Source organism: Heterocephalus glaber, unplaced genomic scaffold (genome assembly GCF_053883595.1).
Source record: "Heterocephalus glaber isolate CG9 unplaced genomic scaffold, H.glaber_assembly_v1.0 deba00001547, whole genome shotgun sequence".
Lineage (NCBI taxonomy): Eukaryota > Metazoa > Chordata > Mammalia > Rodentia > Bathyergidae > Heterocephalus > Heterocephalus glaber.
In genome coordinates, this window is record NW_028258340.1 from 12,437,503 (window position 1) to 12,461,979 (window position 24,477).

The 24,477-nt window shown below is 34.8% G+C and overlaps 1 protein-coding gene and 1 pseudogene across 14 annotated transcripts in view; both read right to left on the bottom strand.

Annotated features, from left to right (window-relative positions):
- The window catches only part of Cfap47 (cilia and flagella associated protein 47), a 512,210-nt gene that overhangs the window by 62,774 nt on the left and 424,959 nt on the right, over positions 1-24,477 (bottom strand). For all 14 annotated transcript variants that reach the window (XR_015442441.1, XM_087189881.1, XM_087189880.1 and 11 more), the window contains one exon: positions 16,013-16,174. Coding sequence is in view for 13 of the 14 variants with exons in the window: in XM_087189881.1 (XP_087046007.1) it covers positions 16,013-16,174 (162 nt within the window). In the remaining variant the exon portion in view is untranslated. The remainder of the gene's footprint in view (positions 1-16,012; positions 16,175-24,477) is intronic.
- On the bottom strand, positions 19,762-21,745 carry LOC106009836 (aspartate--tRNA ligase, cytoplasmic pseudogene; annotated as a pseudogene).

Here is a 24,477-nt window from a genome sequence, read left to right on the forward strand (position 1 = left end):
ACAAGAAAAAATGTTCAACATCACTGGTCATTTGAGAGATGCAAATGAAAACAACCCTGAGATTCCACTTCACTCCAGAAAGAATGGCTGCTATTAATAAAGCAACCAATAACAAATGCTGGCGGGGCTGTGGGGAAAGAGGAACCCTGCTCCACTGCTGGTGGAAGTGTAGACTGGTGCAACCACTGTGCAAATCAGTGTGGAGATACCTCAAAGAACTAGGACTGGAAGTCCCATTTGACCCCAGTATTCCACTGCTGAGGATCTTCTCCAAAGAATTAAAAGAATCATACCACAGTGATATATGTGCGCCCATGTTCATAGCAGCACAGTTTGTGATGGGTAAAACTTGGAAACAGCCCAAATGCCCATCAACTGGAGACTGGATAAAGAAAATGTGGGCTTTTTAATAAAGTGGAGTACTACTCAGCCATAAAAAATGAGAAATTAGAGACATTTATAGCTAAGTGGATGCATATTGGGGCCATACTCTTAAGTGAAATACATAGGACACACATGTATAAATACCGAATAGTTTCTCTCATGTGAGAAACTGAAAGTGTAAATAAGGACTAAATGTATAATAGGTAATGTGAAATAGGAAGAAAAGGGGCAAAGGGGAAGGAAGTGGGAGGGCTAGGGGAGAGGATAGAAGGGAATGGGATTAATATGAGAAAATGGAAAAATAGGAACAAAATCTTTGTAAATAGGGAGGAATGGAGAGGTTGAAGGGAGGGCTGGGTGAGGGTGAAAAATAAGAACCAAGAGATACTATGTAAAGGCGCAAATTTCCAATGATGAATGTCATTATATTGTATACCTAAAATGTACCAATGATTTGAATGAATAATCGATAATACAAAATAGGAAGAAAAGGTCCAAAGGGGTAGGGGTAGTAGGAGGAGCAGGGGAAAGGAAAAGAAGGGAAAGGAAAAATGATCTGAAATGGAAAAAATGGAAATAAAGTCTTTGTAAATAGGGAAGGGTGAAGGGGGTGAATTGAGGGCTGGGAGTGGGGAAAAAATAAGAATCAAGATGCATTATGTAAAGGTACAATTCCCAATGAGAAATGTAATTGTGTTGTATACCTACAATGTACCAAGAAAAGAATTTAATAAAGTTTAAATCAATGCAAAAAAAAAAAATAGAAAGGACACAGGCTAATGTCAAAGAGCAGAAAAAGGAGGAGTGTGTCTGAAGTGTCTGTCATACTTACGTCACCTCAAAGCAGTTGGCAGAAGCAGCAGATCTTGGTATCCTGGTGGTTGATTCACCTAATACAAATATGTTTATGTAACAAAGCTCTTATCCCACTTGCTGGTGTCACAAGCCCCTATTTGGATAACTTAGTCTGGTGCTCGTCTTTTCCAAGAAGTACCTTAAATTTTTTTTGGTATCTATCTATGGGAAGCAAGGTGATAGATCCTTTTTGTATGCCATGAAAAGTGGTAGCCTCTCCCCTTCTAGCATCCTTTGGGCTCTTCACTTTCAAGAAGGAGCCAGTGACTCAAGCCCAGACCCTCCTGTCCTTAAAGGAAAAGACTGGTTCAGCAGTGAGCTTCCATGGAAGAATAGCAGTGGAAATATTGGTGAAATCAATTCAGCATGAATTGGTAAAAGATTTTTTCTGGTAGGGTTGTGTCTGAAAGTCTCATGTCTTTCTGCTTTTCTTTTTGCTTTTTAACACTTTCTCATTCTATAGATAAAGAACTATTGCACCTAATGGTTCTTAGATTTTATGGTCTTCTCAAAATATTTTTGCACAAATAAAAATTAAGGACTTGAACATGTTTTTGCTTACGTATGTTATAGCTAGTGGTGAGGTAGTAATTGTTTAGCAGGTAGCTTTCTGAGAAAAAAAAATCCTGATTTTGTAGTAATATTTGCCAATTTTCATGGTACTGAAGGTATCAACATGACACTTCTAACAGAGTTGGGAATAGATATGCAGTCAACTCTGGTGACCTGGTGTACTGGCTGATCTAGCACACCACTGCTGGTTAAATATAACAGGTATATACCATATTGATAAAATGTAAAAATATATATGTGCATACATTCTATTAAAACTATATACAATAAGGACATATCATTTAATCTCTGGAAAACAGTGCTGTATCCTCAGAACAAGAGTGAAAAAGAACTGACTTGTTAAAAAGTGTATGGTTTGGTATAATTTGCCATATATGCATAATGATAAAACAATTTCAATCAAGATAGTGAATATATCTACCACTCCCTAAATTTTGCTTGTGCTCATGTACCATACCTCTGCCTACTTCTCTATTCCTCATCAATCACTAGTAATATCACTGTAGATTAGTTTGTATTTTCTAGAATTATATAAAAATGGAATCTTTCTATATGTACTTTTTTGGTATGTGTTCTCTGATTCATTATTTGGAGATTTATTGGTGGGGTTATTGGCAACTTATTCCCTTTTTCTTACTGAGTAGGATTCCATTGTAGGAAAAAAAATATGTGTGTATATATACTTATATACATATATATACACATATACACATATATATGCATCTCACAGTTTTTATCTATTTAACTATGGATGGACATTTAGATTCTTTTACGCTTTGGCCATTATTAATAAAGGATCTGGAAATATTAAAAAAATAACTGATAAGGGCTGGGGATTTAGCTCAGTGGTTCTGCCACCTACCCCGCAAGCCCAAGGACCTGAGTTCGATCCCCAGGACAAAAAAACAAAAAAACAAAACCCTGATTTTTGAAAATAAATAATATTTTTACAAGATCTCTGACTAAAAATAACAAATAGTTTTATAAGCCAGTGTTCTCCAGAAATTTAATTAATTCATGAAGCTTTTCTTTTGTCCTTGTGTACTTGTAAGCAAATTTATATTCAATAGTCATCATGAGTATTGCTGTTTTTATTTTTTACTCATTATCATGGAAACTAATGTACTTAGAGATCTCCCTTATTGCACAGCATAGGCATTAAATATTCCTAGCATGCCTGGCACTGAGTAAGATAATTCTAGTTCCTTTCCTCATAGAATTCAGTCTTAGAGTGCCAAGAACTATAATAGATATTATATGGCACAACATATCATAATAAACTTTCTGAAAACCAAAATGAAAGGAAAACATAGAAAAGAAATGAAACATTCCTTATAGCAGAATAGTAATTCAAGGAAAACAAATTTTCCTCACAAAACACAGAAGTCAGAAGTCAGTGCTGAAAGAAAAGGACTAGAACTCATGAATATTATATCAAGTAAAACTAATCTCCATTAATGAAGGGAAATAAATACAACCTCATATTAAGAAAAGCTAGGACAATGTGTTATAAGCAGAGCTAATATTAAAAAATAGCTAAGAGATATTCTTTGAACAAAAATTAAAAGAAGATAGGAGGTGACTAAATGTTTAGAAAGAAGGATAAAAATTTAGGGTGAGTTTAATGACTATCCTTTTCCTGATAAGTTTTAAAAAACATATTTGAAATTTGAAGGGAACATTAACATTATGAGACATGGAATACAATGTACATATTGGAAATATTTAAGAAATTAAACACTATTTAAAAAGTGGTAGAGTAGAAGGACTCAGATGAAAGTGAGATTTCCACATTTCTCTTAAAGTAGCAAGATGTTTATAGTGATTTGGACTGCATTAATGTAACACTGACAACAAATTTAAAAATAAATCATACAATAATATATGTAAAACACTATAGATGAATAAAATAGATTCCAAAGACTACAAGTAAACAAGAGTAAGGAAAGAAAAAGAAAACACAGGGATGAGGAACACAATGAACAAACAGAAAATGAAAAATAAAATAACGGAAATAATCCTTAACATGTCAACAATTATTTTAAATGTAAATAATGTTAATGAACACAAATAAAAATTAAGAGATTAGAAAAGTGGATTTAAAGATGATCCAACTATATGTACAAAAAATAAACTTCAAATTAATAGCAGGTAAATTTATATAAGTACTGGGCCAGGGATTTTGCTCAGTGGCACCACGCCTGCCTCACAAGCACAAGGTCCTGAGTTTGATCCCCAGTTAAAAAAAAAATTATATAAGTAATGCGGTAACCAATTATGCCAATGGAGCTCCAATAGCAGATAAATTTGAAGCAGAATATAAATCATATTGTGCAAATATTTACTTTTATAAATCAGAAGAGGGTATATTAACATTAAATAAACTAGATTTCTCTTCTATGTGTCAGGGGAAAAGAGACATAATGATAAAATAAATACATAAGAAAGATGCTGCAATCTTATATTTTCACATACTAAAATATTAGAGCTTCCAAAACACACTTAGTATAACCAGAACTGAAAAAAGAAATTATATCCAGGGATATCAACACCCCTCTTTCATCAATTTATAGAACTACTGAAAAAAAAATCGTAAAGGAAGCACAACACCTCAGCAATACCACCAGCCAACAGTGTCTAGTAGACTCTTACAGGACACTACATCTTTTATTTTACTGATTTCTATTTTTATCTATGGACCCTTCTGTTGAAAAAGTGAGTTAAAAACATGAATAATAAAATTTATGTAGAATATACCTTCTGAACACAATGAAATCAAATTAAAAATCAATAATGAAGGACAATAGATTCACTTATAAATTAAAGGGTACTATTCTAAATAACCCATGCATCAAAGTGAATATCTCAAAGAAAATAGAGAATGCATTTAGAATTGAACAAATATGAAAATACAACACTTAAAGCCATAAAATGCATCTAAGGCAGTACCTAAAGGGAATAATATAGTGATAAATACTTAAAATAGACAAAAGAAAGGGCCTCAAATGAATAATCTAAACTACTATTTCAAGAAACTAGGAAGTTGAGATAAAAATAAATCATCCAGTTAAAGCAGAAATCAATTAAATACAAAAGAGAAAAACAGTCGAGAAAATCAGTAAAACAAAGAGCTAGTTCTTTTAAAAATTCAATATATTGAAATACCTCTCTCAGGACTGGTGGTGATAAAAGAAGCTGCCAATGACCAATTTCAGATATAAAAAGATATCCAAGGAAATACTACAAGAAATTCTACATACATAAGTCTGACAACCTAGGATAAATGAAAGAATTAGTTGAAAAGCAAAAACTATTAAACTTGCCTAACATGAAATACATAGTCTGAGTAGATATACAACTATTAAAGTATTTAAGTACACAAATTAAAAAGGCTTCTGCAAAGAAATTTTTCAGATCCAAATGATTTCACTAAATAATTTTAACAAATAATTAAAGTTGACTCATAACTAATTCAAAATATTATCTTCCAAAAAATATAAAAACAAGGATTATTTCCTAGCTAATTTTCCAAGCTAATTTTTATTAGTATATGTTTGTGATAAATTGTAAATGCATTCATCATGGAGAACTGGTACATATATTATGACCTCGTGGTCATGTTTATTCCCCCTCCCTTCACTTCCTCTCCCTCCTTCCACAGATCCCTTTCCCATCTCCACAAATACTACTCTGTTTCCTACCATCTCCCTTTTATTTTGCTCTTCAGCTTATTTATATTTTGGATTACTCCTGTTAGAAAAACTGGATAATAGTTACCCTTCTGTACATGATTTATTGCACTTAGTATTGTGGTCTCAAGGAGAATCCATTTTTCCACAAATGACGCAATTTTATCCTTCTTTATGGCTGAGTGGTGTTCCGTTGTGCATTATATAGCCCATTTTCTTTATGGATATATATGGCATTTGCTTTATCCATTCTTCTTTTTTAAATAAGTTTTGAGGATAGCATTGCCCATATAGTAAAACCAGGCATACAGAGTAAAATAATAATAAACTAAAAATGAAAAAACCCCAAAATTACAGGTTAAAAATCTCTCATGAGCCTAACCACAAAAACCATGACCGAATTGTCACAAATCAAATGTAGGAACATTTTAAAAGAAACAAGACCATGTGGGGTGTATTCTAGGAATGCAACTCTGTTTCAATATGCAATTTCAATCAATATAATCTACCACATTAACAGGCTAAGAAAAATGCCATGATAGCATCAGATAATATAGGCATTTGACAAAATTAAACAATCATTCTTAATAAACACTCTCAGAAAGGAATCTTATAAATTGTGTTTTCCAAAAGTTATGCTGAAATCCTAATCCACAGTGCCTATGAAGATGAACTTATTTGAATAGTGTCATTTCAGATGAAGTAGAACCAAGATGAAGTACTTCTGAATTAGGAAAAGCCATATAAATACAAGTGGTGTCTTTATAAGAAGAGACACAGGAACACTCAAGGAGAAGGGCATGTGATGATAGAGGCGGAAATTGGAGCAAGGCTATGCACAAGCAGCCAGATCCCTAGGATTTCCAACAACACTAAAACTTAAGGCAATGGGACCGACTAGACTCTCCCTTAAAGCCTGAGAGAAAGTATGGCTTTGCCAACATGGATTTCTGACATCTGTTCTTCAGAAGTACGAAACAATAACCTTCAAGCTACTAACTGTCTAGTAATTTTTTATTGCAGCCCTGCAGACCTAATATAGACAGGAACAACTTCCTTGACATTATTAAAATCACCTTTAAAAGTCCTAAATCTAGTATCACATATAATGGTGAAAAGCTGAATGCCTTCCACCTAAATTTGGAAAAACATAATATTGAAGAGGGGAAAAGTGAAAATATTTCCTTTAGTGTCAAAAATAAGACATGACTGTCCACTCTCATCACTCTTATTCACTGAAAGTCCTAGCAAATTAACAGGCATAAAAGGAAATAAGGCATATAGATTGGAAATAAAGAAATACAACTAACCCTATTTATGGAGGCATGAGTGCCTATGTAGAAAGTGCCCAGAAATCTAAAAACAATGCTCATAGAACAAATAACTGCTCAACAAAATCAGAAGATATAAGGTAAACACAAATAGTTAAACTGTATCTCTCTATAATAGCAATAAATATCTGGAAACAAGTTAAAAGCACAAAACCAATTACACTTACTTCAAAAATGAAATATTTATATAAATGTACTAAAACTTGTGCAGGATCAAAAAGTTGAAAATCATAAAATACTGATGGAAGAAATCAAGTAAGATCTAAATAAATAGAGGGATGTGTCTTAGTGTAATAAACACCGTGAAATATATAGTTTAGGAAATAGCATAGCACAGATTACAAATACCAGCGATTTGTATGGATTTAATACATTCCATTCAAAATAAAACTAGATAATTTGTAGAACTAAACAAGCTTATTTTAAAATGTATATGGAAAGTTAGTTGAACTAGAATAGCTAAAACAATTTTCAACAGAATAATCAAGTGAGAGAAATCATTGTACATGACTATAAGCTGAGGATAAATGGAACAGAATACAAAGTTAAAAATTGGAACCACATAAATGTATCCACTTGATTTCTGACAAAGTAGCAAAATCAACTTAATAGGGGAAATATAGTCTTTTTAACAAATGTTGCTGGATATTCACAATGAAAACAGTAAATCTACAAATTACTTAAGTTTATCCTTCTTTACAGCAGAGCTCCTTGAAAGTATTATTATTTTTTCTTTTTAATAATTTTATTGGTACATTTTAGGTATATAATACATTTACATTTATCATTGGGTGCTTGTACCTGCACATGATGAATCTTGGTTCTTATTTTTTTCCACATTACCTGTGCACCCTTCACCTCCTCCACCCTTCCTTATTTACATAGATTTTGTTTACATTTTTTTTCTTTTCTCATAATTTTTCCTTTCCCTTCTTCCCTTTCCACTTCCCCTCCCACCACCTCTACACCTTTGGACCTTTTCCTATTTCAAATTAGCAATTATTCATTTTAAGGTCCCATTTGACCCAGCTATTCCCTTGCTGGGTATCTTCCCCAAAGAATTAAAAGAATCATACCACAGTGATATATGTGCATCCATGTTTATAGCGGCACAGTTTGTAATAGCTAAAGCTTGGAAACAGCCCAAGTGCCCATCAACTGGAAACTGGATAAATAAGATGTGGGTTTTTTTTTTATAAAATGGAGTACTACTCAGCCATAAAGAATGAGAAACTAGAGACATTTATAGCTAAATGGATGCATATTGAGGCCATACTCTTAAGTGAAATAAATAGGACACACATGTGTAAATTCCTTGAAAAGCACTATTGTTAAATGAAATAAACCAGAAACACAAGATTAAATATCACATAGTTTCCCTTATATGAAAAACTCAACAGATAAGCAAAGAGCAAAATAAAAGATAGATAATAAGTAAGGAGATAGATCTTTCTCACATGTGAAGGGAATTAAGAGATGAAAGGGAGAAGGGCTCGCCAAAAAAGATTTAATTCTACAAGTCCACATAAGGAATGTAATCATTATGTATTGGAAACATGTACCAATAAAAACTAAAAATTGAAGCAAAAACTAAACCTTGACCTAAACCACACCATACATAGTATATGGTAAAATATATCATTGTTTTACACTTGAAATGTAAAACTCTAAAAATGTTAAAGCAAACATGGAAGAGCATATTTGAGATTTAATTCTAGATGAAGAGTTCTTGGACATGACAAGAGAAGCATGAAAAAAAATGATAAAGTTGACTTTATAAAGATTACAAACTCTTGTGCCATACAAATACAGTTAAGAGTTTGATGACGAGAATGTACAAAGAATTTTCAAAACTGAACAGTAAAATAAAACACGTCCAATTACAAAATACTCCAAAGAACTAAATAGATACTTTGCCAAGGAGCAATTACCTATGGTAAGTACATGAAAAATGGTTTGATGACTTGATCTTACTGTTTACATAAACCACAAGTATCATGCTATGGTCTATAACCGACAGGAAGCACCAGTTTTGTTTAGATATGCATAAGTTTAGTCTAATTTTTAATTGAGCCTTCTTTCATTCTCAAGAAAGTTCAGGTTGAGAAAGTGAATTCTGTAGTCACCCTACCTGCAAAGTCTTGCATCATTTGACTCCCAATAGAACAAGTGATTATACATGTAACTATTCATCATTCATTTTTTGCAGAATGTATTCATGCACACCCAGTATCTTTGGAAAGGTAATTTCTATGACAAATATAGTGCACAGCCTTAGCCATCATGAATCACAGACAGTCAAAGTATCAGTTTTAGAAATAGAGAACCAGTTAGTTAAGCACTTCCCTCACATATTCCTACTTCTCAGGTTTTGTGCAGAATAAATGTGGAATCACTGTGACCCAATAACATGAAACCCTTCATTGTCTGGTCTCAAAGCTTAGCTCTGTGTGTTTAGTAGACAGTCTTAACCCCTATTAAGAATGGATCTGACCAAAACAAATTCTGTAGCTAAGAATATTAAGGTACTTATAATAAGATCTTAGCATTTGAAACATACAATCTCAGGGAGTCTTTATATGCAACTATACTATAATTAAAATATTACAGAATTCTCTTCCATTTGACTAGATGAGGCAAGCAAATCCACTCCCCACAAAGTATCTATAAAATTGGACAGATGTTAAAAATCAACAATTTCAAGTTTCCAGAAATAAACAAAATGCATACAATAGACTGAGCAGTGATTTTTCAGCAAAACTGTTGAACTTTAGAAAAGGATATTGCAAAAAGTAATGTGCAAATGACAGCACATTATGTGATTTCACTCTATGAAATATCCAGAAAAGGCAAAGCTTTAGAGATAGAAAGTAAAATAGTGATTGTATGAGACTGGGGATGGGAACAAGAGTTGACTGCAGAATAAATCAGTACAGGCTACCCAATCATCTCCACATAGGTAAACAATTCAACAACCCAACACCATTAAAATTTAGATAGAGTCACGCTGAAAACACAGAATCAGCCCGCAGCAGACAGGCAGGTCTGTGGACCCAGTTCCGAGGTCGCCAGGCACGCTGAAAACACTGAATCAGCAAGCGCCCCGGAAGCAATCCACTGGACCTCCCCCCTGCTCCTTTGGCCTCTTCTCTGTACAGCCACCTGGTTCCACACTACAAAGACACAGAGGACACGAGACCACCAGAACATGGTACTGGAGCTAATCAAGTTCTCAGCATTTAAAGAATTCCTTCCCAGAGGTAGGGGCTTCTGAGCCATCTTTCCACTGCTCCTGGTCCAGAGGAAGGGGCTTCCAGGCCACCAACCGTACCGCCACTCCCGGTCCCAGGCCCACCTCTCCCAGCTGAGAGGAGTTGAGCCACCCAGGCGCCAACAGAACCTCCCTGCTCCCCCAGTCGAAATGAGACAACATGTAAATTAAGTCTCAAAACCAGACTTCCAGATCACCTACAGCAACCCCAAAGGGAAATGAGATGGAACACTCTGATACTCAACCACCTGGACCCACTGAACTGGCAACAAAAGGGGATCTGGGAAAAATGAAATCAAAAATAATTTCTCAGATAACAGGACAAATTGTGCTCCTAGTGCAAGACATGATTAAAAAAGCTAGAGAGGAGCTGATGAACATGATGGAATCCCAACATAAGAAACAAATGGAATCCATAAAACAAATCCAAATAGATTTCCAGAACATGAAAAACTCCACTGAGAGTCTACACAGCAGAATGAGTCAAAGTAAGGACAGAATTTCAGATATAGAAGATAAGATTGCAATTAATGACCAGGAAAAGAAAAACTGTTTCAAAATTATAAGATAACACAAGAAATCAATCCAGCAGCTGCTAGATGATGCAAAGAAGAATAACATAAGACTGATTGGAGTCAGTGAAGAAACAGGAGAGAGTGCAGATGACATTAAAAAACTCTTCACAGAAGTAATGGCAGAAAACTTCCCAAGCAGGGGAAAAGAGCTTGATATACAGATAAGTGAGGCATATAGGACTCCAAATAGCCTTGATCAAAAAAAATCTACACATAGGCATATAATTGTTAAGATTCCAGAAACTCAACAAAAGAACAAAGTTTTACAAGCAGTTAGAGAAAAGAAACAAATTACATACAAAGGAAAGCCCATCAGAATCACAGCAGACTTCTCAACACAAACCATCAAGGCAAGAAGAGCTTGGAGTGACATATTCCAAGCCCTAAAAGAAAACAGCCTCCAACCCAGATTGATGTACCCTGCAAAACTATCTTTCAAAATGGATGGAGAAATAAGATACTTTCAGAACAAAGAGCACCTTAGGAACTTCATGAATACCAAACCAGCACTCCAAAGAATTTTACACAGTATTCTAGGGACAGACATTGAGGATCACAACCACAGGAAGCAAAGCAGAATGAGCCCATCTGTCATGACAAGAAATTAAATGTAAAGGGGGAGAACCCAACAAAAAGAAAAAGTCATGGCAATGACAAGTCAATATGTTTCCGTTATAACCATCCATGTTAATGGTCTCAATTCACCAATCAAAAGAAATAGATTGGCAGAATGGGTCAAGAAGCAAAATCCAACAATATGCTGCATGCAAGAAACACACTTAATTCAAAAAGAAATTCATAGATTGAAAGTTAAAGGGTGGAAAACAATACTCCATGTGATGGGAACCCCCAAAAAAGGAGGAGTAGATATCCTCTTTGCAGATCAAGTAGATTTCAAACCAACACTGATTAAGAGAGATGAAGAAAGACACTACATCCTTGTAAAGGGAACAATCCAAGAGGAAGAGATGACAATCATAAATATCTATGCACCAAACACTAGTGTGCCCAACTATATAAAACAAATACTAATGGACATGAAAAGTCATATATGCACTAATACAATTGTAGTGGGGGACCTCAACACCACACTGTCATAAATAGATAGATCAACTAGACAATAAATAAATAATGAAATACTAGAACTCAATCGAACTCTTGAACAAATGAACTTAACAGATGTTTACAGAGTCTTCCACCCCACAAAATCAGAATACACATTCTTCTCAGCTGCACATGGGTCATTCTCCAAAACAGACCACATACTCACACATAGAACATGTTTAAGTAAGTTCAAAGGAACTGAAGTAATCCCCTGTATATTATCAGACCATAGTGCGATGAAATTAGAGATCCATAGCAAAAGAAACTCAAAACATTTCATAAAGATGTGGAAATTGAACAACACACTTCTGAATAACCAATGGGTCACAGAGGAAATTAAAGAAGAAATCAGACAGTTCCTTCAATTAAATGACAATGACAATACAACATATCGGAATCTATGGGCCACAATGAAAGCAGTATTATGAGGGAAATTTATAGCAGTCAATATGCATATTAGGAAAACAGAACGAGCCCAATTAAACAACCTGATGCTGAACCTCCAGCTTCTAGAAAAAGAAGAGCAGGACAACCCCAAAGCTCATACAAGGGAGGAAATTATAAAGGTCAGAAGAGAAATCAATGCAATGGAGACTAAGAGAATGATACAAAAATATCGATGAAGTCGAGTTCTTTCTTCGAAAGAATCAACAAAATTGACAAACCCTTAGCCAACCTTATCAGAAAAAGGAAAGGAAAGGTCCAAATCCATGCAATTAGGAACGAAAAGGGTGAAATTACCACAGACCCAGCAGAAATCCAGAGGATCATCAATACCTACTTCCAGAAACTATACACCAATAAGATGGACAACACAGAAGAAATGGACAAATTCCTAGATACATATGAATTAGCAAAGTTGAATGAAGAAGACCTAAAAATTCTAAACAACCCAATATCAAGCAATGAAATGAAAAATGTAATTAAATACTTATTAACAAAGAAAAGCCCAGGCCCTGATGGCTTCACTGCTGAATTCTACAAGACATTTAGAGAAAAACTACTGCCATTAAGGTTTAAACTCTTCAATGAAATTGAAAGGGAAGCAATACTCCCAAATTCTTCCTGGAAGCAAGCATCACCTTGATCCTCAAAGCAGAGAAAGACCCAATTGAAAAGGAGAATTATAGGCCAATCTCACTAATGAACATAGATGCAAAAATCCTTAATAAGATACTGGCAAACAAAATGCAGAAGATCATCAAGAAGATCATACACCCTGATCAAGTGGGATTCATCCCAGGGATGCAGGGATGGTTCAACATACGTGAATCAATCAATGTAATACACTACACCAATAAAGCAAAGGACAAAAACCATATGATTATCTCCATAGATGCAGAAAAAACATTTGACACAATCCAACATGCCTTTAAGATTAAAACCCTACAAAAAATTGGAATAGATGGTTTCTACCTCAAACTGATAGAAGCCATCTATGAAAAACCAGCAGCCAATATCATACTAAATGGTCAAAAACTGAAAGCCTTCACACTAAAATCAGGAACAAGACAAGGATGTCCACTATCACCACTCTTGTTCAATATAGTTCTGGAAACATTAGCCACGGCAATTAGACAAGAGAAAGAAATAAAAGGAATAAAGATAGGAAATGAAGAAGTCAAATTGTCATTATTTGCAGATGACATGATACTCTATATAGAAGACCCCAAGAACTCCACCAAAAGTCTTCTGGACTTAATAGCCAAATTCAGTCAAGTAGCTGGTTACAAGGTCAGCACACAAAAATCAATAGCTTTCCTCTACACGAATGACAGACTCACTGAGAGAGAAATAGGGCAAACAATTCCTTTCACAATAGCATCCAAAAAACTGAAATACCTAGGAATCAACCTAATGAAAGAAATCAAAGACCTCTTCTCTGAAAACTATAGCACTCTGAAAAGAGAGATTGAAGATGATACCAGAAAATGGACAGACATCCCCTGCTCCTGGGTAGGAAGGATTAATATAGTGAAAATGGCCATACTTCCAAAACTGCTATATAGATTCAGTGCAATTCCAATTGAGATCCCAGCAGCACACTTCACGGACCTTGAGAAAACAATCCAAAAATTCATTTGGAACAAGAAGAGACCCAGAATAGCAAAAGCAATTGTAGGTAACAGAGACATGGCAGGGGGTATCACAATCCCCATCCTGCAACTATACTACAAAGCTACTGTCATAAAACAGTATGGTACTGGCAAAGAAACAGACCTGAGGACCAATGGAACAGATCAGAAGATGCAGAAACAACGCCAGACACACTAAGCCACCTCATCTTCGATAAAGGAGCCAAACACCCTCACTCGCGGAAAGATAGCCTCTTTAATACACGGTGCTGGAAAAATTGGGCTTCAACTTGCCAAAGATTAAAACTAGACCTATATCTCTCACCATGCACTAAACTAAAATCGAAATGGATTAAAGATCTAAATATTAAAATAGAAACTGAACGAGTTGGAACAGAGGTTAGGTAGAACTCTTGAAGACATCGGTGTAGGAAAAGATTTTATGAACAAAACCTCCGTTGGCCATGAACTAGCACAAACAATCAACAAGTGGGATCTCTTCTTATTAAAAAGCTTCTGCACAGCAAGAGAAAAGACCAGCAGTGTGCCAGTGTGGGAAAAAATCTTCACCTGCTTTTCCTCAGACAAAGGTCTACTATCTTGACTCTATAAAGAATTTAAAAAGATCAGACCTCCCAAATTTAAAGGCCCAATCCAAAAATAGGCATCTGAAATGAACAGATATTTCTCAGACAAGGAAGTAGAAATAGCAAATAAATACATGAAAAAATGTTCAACATCACTGATCATTGGAGAGATGCAAATGAAAACAATGCTGAGATTCCACCTCACTAAAGAAAGAATGGCTGCTATCATGAAATCAACGAATAACAAGTGCTGGCGGGGCTGTGGGGAAAGAGGAACCCTGCTCCACTGCTGGTGGGAGTGTAGACTGGTGCAACCACTGTGGAAATCAGTATGGAGATACCTCAAAGAACTAGGACTGGAAGTCCCATTTGACCCCACTATTCCACTGCTGGGGATCTTCCCCAAAGAATGAAAAGTATCATACCACAGTGATATATGTAAGCCCATGTTCACAGCAGCACAGTTTGTGATAGCTAAAACTTGGAAACAGCCCAAATGCCCATCATCTGGAGACTGGATAAAGAATATGTGTTTTTTTTTATAAAATGGAGTACTACTCAGCCATAAAAAATGAGAAATTAGAGACATTTATAGCTAAGTGGATGCACATTGAGGCAATACTCTTAAGTGAAATGAATAGGACACACATGTATAAATACCGAATAGTTTCTCTGGTGTGAGAAACTGAAAGTGTAAATAAGGACTAAATGCATAATAGGTAATGTGAAATAGGAAGAAAAGGGCAAAGGGGAAGGGGTGGGAGGGGTAGGGGAAAGGATAGAAGTGAATGGGATTAATATGAGAAAATGGAAAAATAGGAACAAAATCTTTGTAAATAGGGAAGAATGGAGGGGTTGAAGGGTGGGCTGGGCAAGGGTGAAAAATAAGAACCAAGAGAGGTTATGTAAAGGTGCAAATTTCCAATGATGAATGTCATTCTATTGTATACCTAAAATGTACCAATGATTAGAATGAATAATTCATAATGTAAAATAGGAAGAAAAGGTCCAAAGGGGCAGGGGTAGTGGGAGGGGCAGGGGAAAGGAAAGAAGGGAAAGGAAAAATGATGAGAAATGGAAAAAATGGAAATAAAGTCTTTGTAAATAGGGAAGGGTGGTGTTGGTGAAGGGAGGGCTAGGAATGGGGAATAAATAAGAACCAATTTGCATCATATAAAGGTACAAATTCCCAATGAGAAATGTAATTGTGTTGTATATCTAAAATGTACCAATAAAAGAATTTAAGAAAAAAAATTTAGATAGGAAATAACTTATGTATCTCTGAAAAAATACGTTGAAACATTCTGTGTAAAACAAATAACAATATTATCTTAAATTTCAATATCTACTTATTTGCTTTTGCTTCTCCTTTTGATTCTGATTTTGTACACTTTATTTTTCAATTTTCAAATAGAAATTTATGAAGTCTATAAAACTGAGTCATGGAAGCAATACAATTTTGACTTAACTAATAAAAGATGACCTGCAGAGTTTTCTATTTTAAATGTTTGAATTCAGCATAAATCACACTCATAAAGCTAGTTATATACTTTTGTTTGATAAAGTACCTTGTGGGACTTGTCAGCCTAAAGTTCATAGTAGATTCCTTTTGTAAACCAACTCCTCGTATGTTAATAATTTCCTCCATATCAGGATCTGTAGCCATCAAGATCAAGGGAAACTTCCAGATTCCATCTTTTATGCTCTCTATTTTCAATGCAGCATTAGTCCTTGAATATAAAAAGAGATTTTAGAAGCTATTATAGGAAAACAAGCAAAGAGAACAAATATAGCAAATAAATATCTAAAGTCAATGTAAGCAAACTGTTAGGTTTCAGCAAAAGAATTGGAACATTTAATTCTTAAATAATGTAGAAAACCGGGCCGGGGATTTAGCTTAGTGGTTCCGGTGCCTGCCTCGCAAGCACAAGGTCCCGAGTTCAATCCCTGTTACCCCCCCCCCCAATGTAGAAAACTGTGAGTTACATTAAGAAAAATTTATAGATAATTTATATTATTATGATATCCCTGTGAGGTAATCATTTTGCAGAGCATTTTATCTGATCTCTAATTATTCTAAATAAACCAGTGATTTATGTAGAATAGACGCTGGAAATTTTCTGTAACCAGCACAGATTCTAACCAGAGTAAATTTGGCAAATGCATTTAAGTTTTATGATAATAAATACTCCACACTTGAGGTATTTCTGTGAAAATGAAGCACTGTGAGAAAGTCTTTTCAAATATTGCTTAATGTGGAAAGATTATATGGTCCCTGAACACCTACAAATTGAAGCTTTTTAAAATTAAGTTAATATTTCTAAAGACTGTACACCTTGCAGAGTACCACGATTCAGTGCCAACTGAGTTAAGGAAAAAAGTTAATTAAGATAGACTTTCAAAGCATTTGGTTATAATGCACAGTGGAGAGTAAGAAAAGTGGCTGCAGTTGAAAGCAATTTTCTGTTTGCCTGCCTAAGTGGAAGTGCTTCAAATATATAAATTGGTTGCAATAATTCAGGATTGGGAAACAAAATCAAAAACAATTTCTCTACAAGTGTCACCAAGAACAACTCTGTGAACTCTTTACTTCTATAGGTAATTCTGTAAATTTATTCAACCATTTGGGAAGCAACTGGACAACATCTTCACAAATCTGAACACAACACAAAATAAACCAGCAATTCCACTCTTAGTAATTTCTCCAGAGATATGCTCCTAAGATTTCAAGAATTGATGTGTATAAGGATGTTTACTGCTGTATTTTTTATACTATTAAAAATGGAAAGGAAATTTAAAAAATTCTATGTCAACAGAGTGCTGGTAAAGTATATTATATAGAAACAATGGAATACTATGCAATATAGCTTAGCCAATTATGACTGGTATACCAACCTATAGTTAAAACATTCAAAATATAAACCCTAAAACTATACCTCTAATTCTCTTGTCTTTGAAAATAAACCATTTTTCTCTCTTTGCAGTATTTCAGGAACTAATTTTCCTCTTTTACTCTTGCTATCTTCCAAGGAAAACAAAACTTCAAGTATTTAGAGCTATTTTTTAGTTTGGATTTATTTATTTATTTATTTATCTATCCATCTATTTATTTGGCTTGTTTGTTCTCTTCCAGAGAACCATCCCAAATACATTTGGAACAGGGAATGGCATAAGTAAATAAATATTCACATATATGCATAAAACAGAATTGATAACATATCAGATTATCATGCACAACTTACAGAATTTTATGAATCATGTATAGAAGTTTTTCCTAAATCGGTCCTCCAAATATTTATCTTTCAATAGGTTCTTATTGTTTCTAGCATTAATGACCAACTTATAGCATCAAGAACCTATGTGATAAGAACCCAATGAAATTTTCCAACCTTATTTGGTCCTTTACTCATTGCATTAGAGAAGATTGGCCTTGTTACCATTCATTACTCATACCAAACAGTTCATGTCCCATAGTCTCTGCATTTGTTTTCTCCTCTGCCACAAATGCTCTTCCCAGCTGTTTTCATTGACACAATCTCAATACAGACATAGTTCCTGGGAAGCCAAAAGACCTACCACTTTGATGTACACTTTTTGGAGTTCTATTTACCCCTATTTATTTCCTCCTAGGACAATCTCAGATTTGCTTATACACTTATTTCTCTATTAAAAACTCACTAAACTACATACCTCCAAAATATTAGAATTTTGTCTCTTGTATGAATTAAAAGATTTTTAGTAAATTAATGAACATATACAAATGACTGTTGGTGAACAGTTTCAGTTGACACCCCAATTTTTTGAGTTAGTGGGAGAGTATTGTGTCAACAATTTTGGCCTGTAGTGAGCCAGACCACACTCATTTTCAGGGATAGCAGAGGGAACCACATTGTGGTCAATATTTTGGATCTATAAATATGTGATATGATCTATTATAAATTGTCTTCTCAGACTCTGGAATAGAACTTTTGGCTCTCACATGCTCAACTCTTCAGCAGATAAAATTTTCCAGGTAGAAGTCAAGCTAAGGTAATTAGTATTTCTAAAGATAGAATAAGACAAATTAATTTATCATTTCTCTGCATTAAAAAGAAGTTCACACTTGTATTAAATATTTTACCTCAATAACATCATTCCCCTTCTAGTTTATGCTGAGTTATCCCTATCGTTAAATTAACATAATACAAAGCTTATGTAAAAATACTAACAAATAAACAGAAAATTATGAAAATGAAAGAAAATCGAAAAAGTGTAATGGCAACATTTATATATTTCATTTTTCCTAGCTTCATTTTATTATTGTTTCTTGAAGATTACCCTGTTATGTTTTAGTTATTGGAAACATATTCATTCCAATGAATAGTTACATCAAATATATAGCTGCAAAGTTTAAAAATGATTTAAAGCACAATAATATTTTCAATTTATTTTTCATTGTCAATGTGTATATTATACCTTATGTATACTGCGGTTCTTACCATTATCTCTACATTCAGACACAAATAAATTGTTATTTCAGATGTGAAATATCATATAATATTTATAGTTGCTATTAGTTGCCTAAAAAGTATATTTGGAGACACTGGATGATGTTTCCTAGAGGACAATCATCGAAAGCACACTGTTTTTTATTGGTAAAAGTTGCAATATATAATGATTACAATCTTTCTGGGGATCGCTTCTCGGCCTTTTGGCTAAGATCAAGTGCAATCTTTCTGGGGAGCTGGTATATAATATAACAAATCTTAATTCTTTTAGTAATCCTCTCTTCCCCTCTCCTCCTTCCATCTCTTGGTCCCTTTACTTTTTTTTTTTTTTTTTTTTTTTTTTTTTTTTTGCAGTACTGGGGATCAAACTCAGGACCTTCTTCTTTTCTTTTTTTTTTGTTTTAAAATTTTATTGAAATTCAAGTTTAGAATGTAACAATTTAATACAATATTATTTTGAATATTTTCTCTTAAGTATTTTCACTTGCTTTACATGATTTCTTGGTATAAGTTTAAAGAACTGATACTATTCGTTTAATTTTCCACAAGTTGCCAATTACATATTTGTTAAAAGCTTGGGTACTTCTCCAATTGTTTTTTTTTTTTGGTATCGGGGATCAAACTCTGGTCCTAGCGCTTGTGCAGCAAGCGGCGAAACCACTGAGCTAAATCCCCGACCCTTCAATTGTTCTTATTTCAATGTTAAAAGTTTAAAAAGTCAGTTCAAATATTGAAAATTTAAGATGTTAATTCTGTGGTAACCATAACATAGAAAAAATCTGCATAATTTTAACTGTTTAAAACTCTTGTTAACATTTATGGTAGTAATGTAATATAAATTTTTAATGTAAGCATATGAACAACTTTTTTTTTTTTTCGGTTACCAGAGATCAAACTCAGGACCTTGTGCTTGAGGCCCGGTGCCACTGAGCTAAATCTCTGGCCCTGTAACCATATGAACTTCTCATTAAAATGGTCAAGCATTTCTTTCTGAAGCATCCTTGAAGTTATAAAAAATTCTTGTAAATTAACCTATACTGATTGAATTCAAAAATAATAGTGGAACTTTAGATAAGACATTTATTCTGTTGCATATTTTAAGTATCTAAGGAAAACAGCCTGATCAATAGATTACTGGAAAAAGTAAAAAGCACAGCTTTAAGGAGTGAGTCTTTTGGGGTCACGAGGAAACATCGAGGTCTGACGCACATTATGCAATCCCCAAAACAGCATAGTCACTCGTTCCAACCCAATGCCTCCACCAGCACGCGGAGGGGCTCCAAAGCGGAAGGAAACGATATAAGCCTTAATTTTCTCCAAATCAATTCTATGATGTAAGGCTCTTTCCGTTAGCAACTGAGGATCATGTATTCTTTGAGATCCTGATAATATTTCTTCTCCTCTCATGAACATAACATAAGAGTTAGACTGTTTAGGATTTCTTGGGTCAGGCATAGTATAGAAAGGTCTTATAGCCAACAGATATTTATCAAGAATATAAAAATGTGTATCATACTTTTCCTTTACCAAACTACCCAACAGGTTTTCATTTGGTGTACTCAAATCTTCTTCATCTCCCATTTCAACTCCAGCTTCTCTAAGCATAGCCAATGCTTCACAATATTCTAGTCTTAAAGTTGGCACCAAAAACTTGAATGGTTCACATGGAAATTGTTTATTCACTGTTTGAATTTCAGTCTGAAATCTTTCTTGAAGTCCTTTGAATATTTGTACCAAGGTGTCAGCAATTTCTTCCAAAATTTCATGGTAGTGATAATTAAATGCCATTTCAATGTCCAAACCAACAAATTCAGTTAGATGTCTGTGAGTATTGGAGTCTTCAGCTCTGAAGACTGGTCCAATACAGAAAACCTTCTCAAAATCAGCACGAATGCACATTTGCTTATACAGCTGTGGGGACTGAGCTAGGTATGCATTATTCTTAAAATATGACACAGTAAATACATTGGCACCTCTTTCACTGGCAGCTGAAATAATTTTAGGAGTTTGGATTTCCACAAAACTTTTGTTAATTAAAAGTTTCTCGGAAGAGATAGCAGATGCCAGACTGAAGACGGAAGATTGCCTGACTAGTTGATGTCCTAAGATCAATGACTCTGTTGTCTAATCTTGTATCTTGGTTAACTGTAGCTCTTCCTTCCTCTTCTCCTTCCACCTCAGGCCAAACAGCATCATCCACCTGTAGGGGCAGGCGGGGTTCAGCCAAACTAATGACATAAATCTTCTGAACATGTAATTCAACATCTTGCTGTGTACAGCGTCCAATTTTCTGATTCACTTTTCTCACAACACCTTCTACATCTATGATGCTTTCTTTGTTGATGTTGGCAGCAAACTTAACCATCTGCTTGCTTGCATGGTCTCCCACTGCAACAAGAGCCTGGACATTAAGCTGCTGCTGACGTAGGACTAAGAAACACTGCTTCCCTTTAGGTCTGCTTGTATGAACTCTTGCACGCACCCAAACAACTTCATCGGCTTTTTGTACTGTCAAGTCTTTAACCAAAGCCAAAACTTGATCTGGTTTTTCTTGTGACTGTATCATTGAAGATATTCCATATCTCTCTTTAGCATAGTCCTGTTTGAATCCTCTTTTGGATCTGGAGAATCTTGGATTTTGTGTCTATGTCAAAATAAGCTACACCTGGTAAGGTGCTTACTGAAAAACTTTTTTCAAGTATTAAAAAAATACACTTTTAGGACTAAAGCTACATAATGAAGGGTGAAAAGATGAAAATGTAAAAAAAAAAGATGAAAATGTGTGAAGACAAAAAAGATGCCATCCCTTCTAATTATTACTATTCATATTTCAGCAACCCTTATTCCATTTAATGCTGAGATGGCTTATTGATTATATAGCTTAGCACAAATTCAGAAAAATTCCTCAATAGAAAAACTAGGAGCTAAGGCTCAATATTGCTACAGCATACATAACTTGTGGAATAGTTCAAACCCTGGCTTCTTCAAAGCGCCTAAGGATCACTGGGTGTTCATCTCAAATGCATTCTCGGTAACCTTTGCTATTAACTTCACTGGAGCACTGAGCAGAATGAAAATAAAAATGTCATGTGTTCTTTAAAGCTGTTACATAAAAAATGGTCATTAAACATATTGGCAGATGGCTTTGTAAAGTACTGCGATTACTTGCCAAAAGCACTAGGAACACGGGGGCTGAGAAGAGATCATTTACTACAAGTTAACAAAATTTTCCCAAAGCAGGCGTGGGTGGGGGTGGGGGATGTGGCGGGTGTGCATTACGTGCAGAACGTGCCAAACCAAGGCTTTAAGTCTGACCCCTAGCTGCTACTTTCGGGGCAGCAGGTGCCTCAAGTCCACCCTACCCCCGGGACAGTTCTCGCAGACCAGGCGATCCTGCGAGAAAATAGGGCCAGAGCTGGTCTGCCACGCTGCTGGAGCCATAGCACTGCAGGCCCGGTCAGGACCTTCTTCTTGCAAGGCAGGCACGGCGCCATTGAGCTAAATCCCTGGCCCTGGTCCCTTTACTTTTGCAAAAACAATTTTATCTTTCTATTCTTTATTTATATTTTTATTTTCTCATATAAGAGAAATCGTGCTATTTAGGCTCACGTATGATTTATTTCACTTAATTTCATGGTCTCAAAGTGCATCCATTTTGCTACAAATAACTCTAGTTTATCCTTTTTTATGGAACAGTAGGATTGTATCGTGTATAAATGCAAAAAAAAACCCCTTTTTTTGGTACTGGTACCGGGGATCAAACTCAGGACCTTGTGCTTGGCAGGCAGACATGGCACCACTGAGCTATATCCCCAGCCCTGCAAATTTTTTTTTATCCATTTGCCTGCTGATGGACATATAGGATGCTCCCAAGATTTAGCTATTATGAGTTGTGCTGTTATAAACACTGGTTTGCATGTACCACTATAATATAATATCTTTAACTCTTTCAGAAAGATACCTAGAAGGGGAATAGCTGGGTCTACTGGAATTTCTAGTTTTAATTTTTTGAGGAATCTTCATACTGATTTCCATAATGGTTATACTAGTTTGCCAGAAGAATTCCTTTTTCCCCAAAGCCTTGGGGAACATTTGCTATTATTTGATTTCTTGTAGATGGCCATTCTTTCTGAAGTAAGGTGGAATCAGAGCATTGTTATAATTTTCATTTTTCTAATGGACAAACATGTTGAACATTTTTTCACGTATTTATTTTTTGTTCTGTATTTCTTCTGAGAAGGGTCTATTCATTTCAGCTGCCCATTTTGATTGAGTCACTTATTTTGAAAGGTCTAAGTTTTTGTTTTTTAGTTCTCTGTATATTCTAGATAATAGTCCTGCATTCGAGGAATAGCTGGTAATTTTTTTCTCATTCTTTACATTCTTTAGTTTGTCTCTCACTCTGTGGTTGTTTCTTTTGCTGTGCAGAAATTTTTAATTTGATATAATCCTACCTGTTGACTCTTGGTACTATTTCATGTGCAACTGGGATTCTTCTATTCAAGAAATCTTTTCCTATGTCTATGTGTTCGAAAGTTTTACTTGTTTTATCCAGCACATTAATTATTTCTGTTTTAAAATTTAGATTTTTGGATCCATTTTCATTTAAGTTAAGTACATGATGAGAACTATGGGTCTAGCTTTAATCTTCTTTGTGTGGATTGTGGATAGCTAGTTTTCCAGCACCACTTGCTAAAGAGGCTATCTTTTCTCTAGCATATGTTTTTGGCCCCTTTGTCAAACATCAGATAGCTGGTGTTGTTTCTGATTCCTCTATTTTGTTTCATTGATCCACATGTCTGTCATTGTGTCAAAACCGTGTCTTATTTTTGTTTTTTTTTTTGGTAAAGGGATTGAACTCGGGACCTTGTGCTTGTGAGGCAGGCGGCAGAACCACTGAGCCTAAATCCCCGGTCCCTGTTTTATTTTTATTTTTTTTTGTAATCACTGTAGCTTTGTATCTTGAAGTCCAGAATTGTGATGTTGACTGCTTTGCTCTTGTTGCTCAAGATTGCTTTTGTTATTCTGGGTCACTTCTTATACCATATGAATTTTATGATTGTTTTCTCTAGATCTGTGAGGAATATTATTGGCATTTTGATTAGGATCTATATGTCAGTTTTGCAAATGTGGCCATTTTTGACAATATGTGTTCTACCTATCCAGGAATAGGGGATATTTTTCCATTTTCTAATGTCTTCTTCAAGCTCCTTTTTCAGAGTACTGTAGATTTCATTATATAAGTTTTTTTAATTCCTTGGTAAATTAATTCTTATGTATTCAATTTTCTTCATGCTATTGTGAATAGTACTGTTCTCCTATTTCTTTCTCTGTGAGTACATTATTGGTCTACAGGGATGCTTTGATTCTTGTGTGTTGACTTTGAATCCCTCTCTGCTATGGAACTTGGTTAATAATTCTAGGAGCCTTTTGGTGCATTTATTTTTGGTCTTCTATGTAGAGAAACACGTAACGATAATTGGATTTCTTCTTTTCCTACACATATCCATTTTATTTCTTCTCTTGACTGATTTATCTGGCTAACA